At 39.6% G+C, this 7,274-nt stretch overlaps 1 protein-coding gene across 1 annotated transcript in view; it reads right to left on the bottom strand.

Moving 5' to 3' along the window:
- Positions 1-1,415: 1,415 nt before the first annotated feature.
- LOC101863770 (semaphorin-1A) overlaps positions 1,416-7,274 on the bottom strand; it is a gene marked incomplete at its 5' end in the record, with an annotated part of 14,313 nt that continues 8,454 nt past the window's right edge. The window contains 1 exon segment of the mRNA XM_013087250.2: positions 1,416-5,585. Coding sequence (XP_012942704.1) covers positions 5,227-5,585 — 359 coding nt within the window.

The following is a 7,274-nucleotide window of genomic DNA, read 5'->3' as shown; positions in this document are numbered from 1 at the left end:
TGGCTATGGCTGGAATAATATGAAATATTGGAAGTCTCCCAGAAGTGAAAAAAAAAAAGTGTACTTCCTTTCTGCACAAAGTGTAATTGAATCCCAATAGAGCTCAAACACACTTCAACTTCAAGGTACTCTAAAGCAGCTGAGTAAGAAAGAAAACTATATGATGAAGACAATGAGTACAGCAATAAAGCAGGCCAATTTGTGTGAGGATAGAGATGAAGAGTATAATAGTAATTGAGAGATTAAAGAGGAAACCATTGTCTCATCATCACTCCATGGGAGGGGTTTGTGAGAAACTTAGGGACAGGAAAAAGAAAACAAGGGACAGCTGCTGCCTATAGCTAAACACAACAATGTTGTCTCATATAATAAGTATTGTAACTAAAAATCAAAATTAACTAAACACGTCTAAAGGTTATCAATAATTGAATCATTAAGAAGGATGATCTTCCTCTGTCATAGAATCAAAGTAAAAGTGCAAAGAAAGATCTTAAAGGGGCTATGTACAAAGTAAAACGTAATTAAAAGTTAAATCTACTGGCAATCCTTCATGAACAAACCCCCCCACCCCCCCAACCAAACCCTATAATAACGACAAGAAACTGGAAATTTCTTGAGTTCAACAACTTCAAAGAAAAGAAACACCAACAAGGAGTGATCTAAACCTGAAATACACTAGCAGGAAATGGATTAGTTTAGTTTTAGTAGAGGTTTTACGGCGCTCGCAACTGCATAAGGTCATATGAGCGCCAGGAAATGGATGATAGAAATGATCACTAAACGACCACTTCAGTATGTCAGCCCTGGCTAGCCCAACCAGTAGCGAACAGGGCATAGCTTTGGCCTCGTTCTAAAGCTGTTTGCACTGCTCTTCCCAAAGCAGCCTGGAGGGTGCTCTAGTCATTGTCTATACACCTACTATTTACACTGGCCATAGAACATTTCTTTTTCTCCTGACCTCTTCGTTCGGCCCTTTGTTACATTTGCAAAAATAAAACAAAAAAGCAAAGGCATTTGGTTCTACTTTTAGGCCAGCAAAAATTGTTTTTCTGGGGTTAACACTTCACAGCAAAATAAAAGAAAGAGGTGTCAAATTCCTCTGTGAGGTCTCTGTCGTTCGGTGGGAGTGAGAGAAAGGAAGACGTTATGGACATGAGTCCAACAAGACACTCATGCAAATACAAGACTGGTATTTATGTCACAGGTACAGGTAGGAGTCAACTCAATGTTAGGACGATATTTGTTGTGCTATGTACTGTAGCTAAAAACAACAGAGTTCAACATTCAGGATATAGATTGTAGAATCATATATTTTTCCCAAGCACACATTCAACAGTCTGCCTTACTTCAAGAACAAAAATTAGTTTGAGGAGGGACTTGGAAAAAAAAAAACTTTTTAATTCATTCAATTGTCAAAACACTTAGCTTTGGCTGAGCTCTCTTTCCACAATACAGGAGGAATCAAGAAAAAAAATTAGCTTGCTTGTTGTCAACAAAGAATCTTCAGGCCAGTCTCTCTACATATTTTATCTCTATATTTTAAACATTTGATGAATCAATATTTTGTTCAATGTTTTTCCAGTCCTGTGGAAAGTGACAAATAGGCAAAAACAAAGCAACTGCAAAATTTGCTCTTCTTCAGCAGGTCAATAAACTGGCAGTTTGGCTGATGACAATGGCTCCACCTAAACCAATAACTATTCAACAGTGTATTGGCCACAAGTCTGTTGTCATTGTTTACTTTTGGGGACTAGCACGCAAGATGGAGCTTGTAAAGCTAGAAAGAATGCAACGTTTTTGGGGTTTTTTTGTACAGGAAATTGTTGTTTTACACCACTGTTTCCCCCCCCCCACTTCTTTCAATTGATTTTCTTTGTGTGGTAACAAACCCAGTCCACCCCAACTTATGGTTCCAAAACCCAGGACAGCAGTTACTCAAAGCTGTCCCCAGACAATAATCATTTTGATATTTCCTTCCACTTACCACATGGCCAGAAACAACTGTCTATCAACCTGCAGGAAAAATCTTTAAATTTTGTTTAAATGAAAAGAAAGTGTCTGTGACTTTAGGCACCACCCTGTTTGAACATTATCTGCAGAGTTGAAAAACCCACTACCGATGGGATGGTTAGGAAACACAGCACAGGCATCAACGTACACACTCTCAAGAATGCGTAAGTTTTCTGTCATAATAAAAGAGTTGTATAAGTACATGAAGACAGAGTTAGACAGAGTACGCGTTTATGAGAACAATAAACTCCATATTGTATGATTTGTACATTTGATTAATGACAATACTTTTGTGAAATAGTTCGATTACTTGGCATTTTGTTTAATACAGCAACAATGGAAGATAACAGGCTTAACTGCTGTATTTTTTATGATAACAAAAGTGACAGAATAGTATTCCATATGGTGTGTGTCAAGACTCCGTACAATCAGTAAAATACCATTCACATGTCAATAATATAGGCTGATAATATATTTGTTCTTTACGTGGGCAAGGTATGTACATAATTTTGGCTCTACGGTGAGGACATAACAGCTGTAGCATTGATTACCCTAGATAAGTTTAAAACAATTTTGAGCGGACGAATCAGACACAAAGAATAGGAAGAAAGGTAATAAAGTGTTTTTTATGTCTGCCACACAATGCAGTGGACATCTAGCTCTTCAAAGTACAGAATTCTGCATTATTCTAAGCAAAAATTTAGGATATTTTAGAGCACATTTATTACTATAAGAAATCAGGTCAGAAAATCAAAAGTTTGAAGTCATTTGGTGATAGACGATTTTTCTACCTTATCACACAGAGAGGCCCATTGTACCTGCTTAAAGGACTACTTTCATCAAAGTTATGTGTATTTGAGAGACACTCTCAAGAGAATGTAACAATGACAACAGCAAAAATGAGGTACACGAACCTTAACCTTCATGTACCAGGGGAAGGGTCTTCTCACAAATTAAACATGGTTTACAAATAGATGCGTTTACATGGGTATAGTACGTATATATAACATGCAAAATGTGTATGGCACTCTTGCAAGCCCTACGAAATCAATCCCCCGAGAAGTGTGAATGCTACGACAACCACAGAAGAAGTCTTGGAACAAGGGGGGTTTACAGTATAGCGCTTGGAATGTAAACTCGCCATTTTTTTTCTCAAAGAAAAAAATGATGGCAGTGAGAGAAATAAATAACTCACAACCAAGTGTATTGAGCTTCTCAGGAGAAAACACTTCCAAAGTGACTTTCATAATAAGTTGTCATGAAAAGCACTAAATAGAGTGAACGTCTGAAAGCTACAATTATACTCCACTGAGAAATCAGCAGAGATACAGAGATACTAATTTTTCAAGAGTGTTCAGCAGCGAATTCTACTTACAGTTTTGGAAAGAACAAGTTCTTAGTGATTTCATGTTTTGTTGCTTGTTTGTTTTTTAAATTACAGCCTTTGTGTTGATACACCTTTGACCCCCCCCCCCCCCCCCAAATATTATTTTTAAAGTCAGTGTAGAAAAATTTCCTTAAAATGAGGATTTGGCATAAATAATGGAATGGTTTGATTTGTTCTGTCAGATAATAGAAGCTGTGCTCAGAGCCACATTCTTACACCCTCTACCCCTTCTTCCAGCGAGCGATGCATTTTCACACTTTCATGGTATACAATCCCCGTGTCCCAAATCCCTTAGCCTCAGATCAACTGACACATAACAACAAAAAAGTAAAAATAAAAACAAAAAAAGCACAATTTACAACAACACCAATATCCCTCCTTGTAAAAAAAAGAGACTCAGCAAAAACACAAAACTAACCCTGTTCCCCCCACCCCCGGGCCTGGAAAAGAAACAACCCTTTGAGAACAAAAAGTTCATCCCGAGTACCTCATACTCATTAAAACAGCCATCACCATCAAGCTCTAACTAACTTGGGCCCTGCGAGTGTGTGGCTGAGTCTGGTGGGACATGCAGAAATACTCTGTGGCTGGGAGGGGAAGAAGTTCACATAGACATATCCACATATCCTCCACATCCACTGTCCTCCCACTTGATGATTATGTTCCTTCCATAAGTCCGGCTGCGCGTGCACTGCCATTGTATTATGCATGAAAAATAAAACCAACAATCGTTGATAACCTTTGACCTGGGCTGCTAATCCCTTCTCACCTCTTGACAGGCCTAGAAAAATTAGGTAATGCAAAGATTTATTGTCAGTACCAACAGGCCTTTCCTGTGTGTGCTAAGATCCTCTGAGTACCATGATGTTGGCAACAGGGACCCACTGAGTACCGCAGGTATGTTTATAGGGATCCATTGAGCAACAGTCTCGGCAACAGTCCCAGTAGAAAAACAAACTTAGGAACAGCCGGGCCAAGTCCAGGGATAATACTGGACCAGCCCAGTCCTGAGGCATGCCATTAAACACGGGTCGTGAGACCTTCATGCAGAGTTAGGTCAGGAGATGCAAGCTCAGAAAACACACGCACCATCAGTGACAAAATCTGTCTCTGGGCAAACAGCCATATTTGTCTTCCAGCGTCACCAATGAGCTTTCAGCACCATTTTCCTCATCCAGCTAACACATGCTATACCTGTACATAACACCAGCCCTCAGAATGTTCCATGACCCAAGAGCTACAAGACACTGATAACCTCTCTACATCAACACATCCCAGCCTGAAGTTCGCAAATAGACGAAAAAATCCCATCACTGTGACATTTCCTTCCTGAGAAAAAAGATGTAGGATGGTAGCGTAGAAGAAGAGGCACTATCGGATGTTGCTTCTTCTTCTTCTTGTGCGTTCGAAATAATAACTTTCACAGGCTGAGATCTGCTCTCGGAATAAAGGATCCTCGTTCCATCTCACAGCTTGCCATCTGGTGTAAGTGACGGGCCAGACACTGAGGACTTGCAAACACAAACACACCGCAAGTGTCTCTATCACTGTCATATATATATGTATACGTAAAGTTCGATGGTTTCTGTGCACGAACATTCGGCTCAGTGGAAGAGAACAAAACAATTTTTCTTTTGTGCGATTGAGTAGGTGCAGTATGACGCAGCTTTCTTCTTTATCGGTTATCGCAACACTTTTTATGTCACTAGTCGTACTTCCCTGGTTTTCTTACCCCCAACAAGAAAATGACCAACGATTGGCCTCAGGAGGTGTGACGATGAGATAAAAGAAGGAGGAGAAGTTTTACGTGGCAATCGGTGGCCTCCTGGCTACAAGTAGACTTTGTTGGACTTGGTGACAGGTTTGGTCTCCGTCCCGGAGTTGGTCTTGCTGTTCTTTACGTTGACCACGTAGTTCATCTGTTTGGGCGTGAGGCTGGTGTGGTCTGTGTGGAAATACGGGTTGTCGCCCGACGACAGCCGGTTACGGCCCCGCTGCAGTGTGGAGCACTTGCTGTCGTAGAACACGCTGTCTCGGTCACGGGAGTTGCGGCAGGACTGGAACTTGAAGCCGATGATGAAGCCGCTGACCAGGGACAAGATGATGGAGACCACGACAGCGATGACCAGGATCTCCACCTGTGTGCCACCTGTCTTGGGGGACTGGCTGCTGGCTCCTGTGTTACCTTCTGGGGGCACAGAATAAGAGAAACATTCAGACAAATGACGCAGTATGACCCGAACTGAAGCATAAACACACATAAGTTGTTTCTGTATATTTTCAAAATTGACTCCACAGTCCACACAGCACTACAGGCTGCAACGTTCCCGCTAAAACAACAGAGGAGGTAAGAACAGCTTGCAAAACTTTGCCACAGCAAGTTGCTCATAGGATTTAATTTAAAAATCATTGCAAGCCCCCCCCAAAAAAACCCCCCAAAAACCAAAAAACAAACAACAACAACAAAACAACCCAAACATATTAAGAGAAAATGACAACTACTTAAAGACATTTTGCACAGAACAGTACTAGATAGAAATAGGTGGCGAAACAGGACTGTATGCCCCATCAATGAACCTACATGCCTCAAAGACAGGAGCAAATGGGTGACACTGATATCATATTATTAGACACTGCAACCAAAAATTTCATCTACGATAATAATTACAACAAAAACACCACCTGCATCAGTTATACGAACACAATACAGCACACGTTACAAAAATATGAATTATTTACAACAACAAATATAACCTGAATATTATATTGTTGCCAGAAGACCTCAAGAATAATGGTATAATTATAATGACACTAATAATGATACTAAAAATGATAACACAAAAACTAATGATAATTAATAATAATAAAGATAATGATGATGATGATGATGATGATGATGATAATAATAATAATAATAATAATAATGATAATAATAATAACAATCCATAAATTCCCGAGTACAAAAACCCCCCAGTAAAACACCCGAAAACCCAAATACCAAATGTGTAAGGAATTACAATGTTTAAAAAATAAGAAAGAAACCTGCACACACCACCAAAAAAATGACAGATATTGCAAACGTGCAAATAAAAGACATGCAAACATAACATTCATGTGCATAATATAATATGGCGGGAAAGGGAAAAATGTCTCAAAGATCAAAGCTGGTACCCTGTTTACAGTCAGATTTAGATAAGCTTACAAATGAGTTTTTCATACATTTACACACGACTGCGTGAAACACAAAGCATGAAAGTACCTCAGCTGCCTCTTTAGACTGTAGCATTATAAAAATGACATCCGTTGTTTGAAAAGGCTAAAGATCAGGAAAGCAGCAGACATATTTTTGACAGGGAGTCAGAATGGTATTTGATACGTCTCTATCTAGCAAAAGAATGGTTTTCTGATAAGTCAAAGTGGTGTTTGATATGCGGCAGTGAGGTAAAGGAATGTTATCTATTCCTCTTTCTGGAAAAAAACAACCCATACCAGAGTCGTTGATCTTACTCGTGAAATAGGAAATTTAGATTGGCAAACGTGAAACATTATATTTCTGGGCTTACAGTTATCTATTTGGGAGCACCGTGCAGAAGATACGCTAAGGCGCACGGTGCGTTGGCGTAATTTCAACTTTGACAAAAACAGCGCACGAACGTTTGTGTGCATTTGAAAGAGCTATAAACTATAAACGGCTATTAACGCTTATATTTGACAAACCAAAATGCATTCGTGCACATTTTATCTTATCACTGTAATAACTTCTTTTCACGCTTTGAGGTGGAATCGCCGAAAGTTGACAGCACAGGTGCATTTGTAATGGGAACAAACTGGTTAAAGGTTATAAGGCGATTTGTGTCTGAGCATGATGTGTGTATGG

This window comes from Aplysia californica, unplaced genomic scaffold, assembly GCF_000002075.1.
Source record: "Aplysia californica isolate F4 #8 unplaced genomic scaffold, AplCal3.0 scaffold00564, whole genome shotgun sequence".
Taxonomy (NCBI): Eukaryota; Metazoa; Mollusca; class Gastropoda; order Aplysiida; family Aplysiidae; genus Aplysia; species Aplysia californica.
This window is presented reverse-complemented; position numbering and strand designations above follow the sequence as displayed.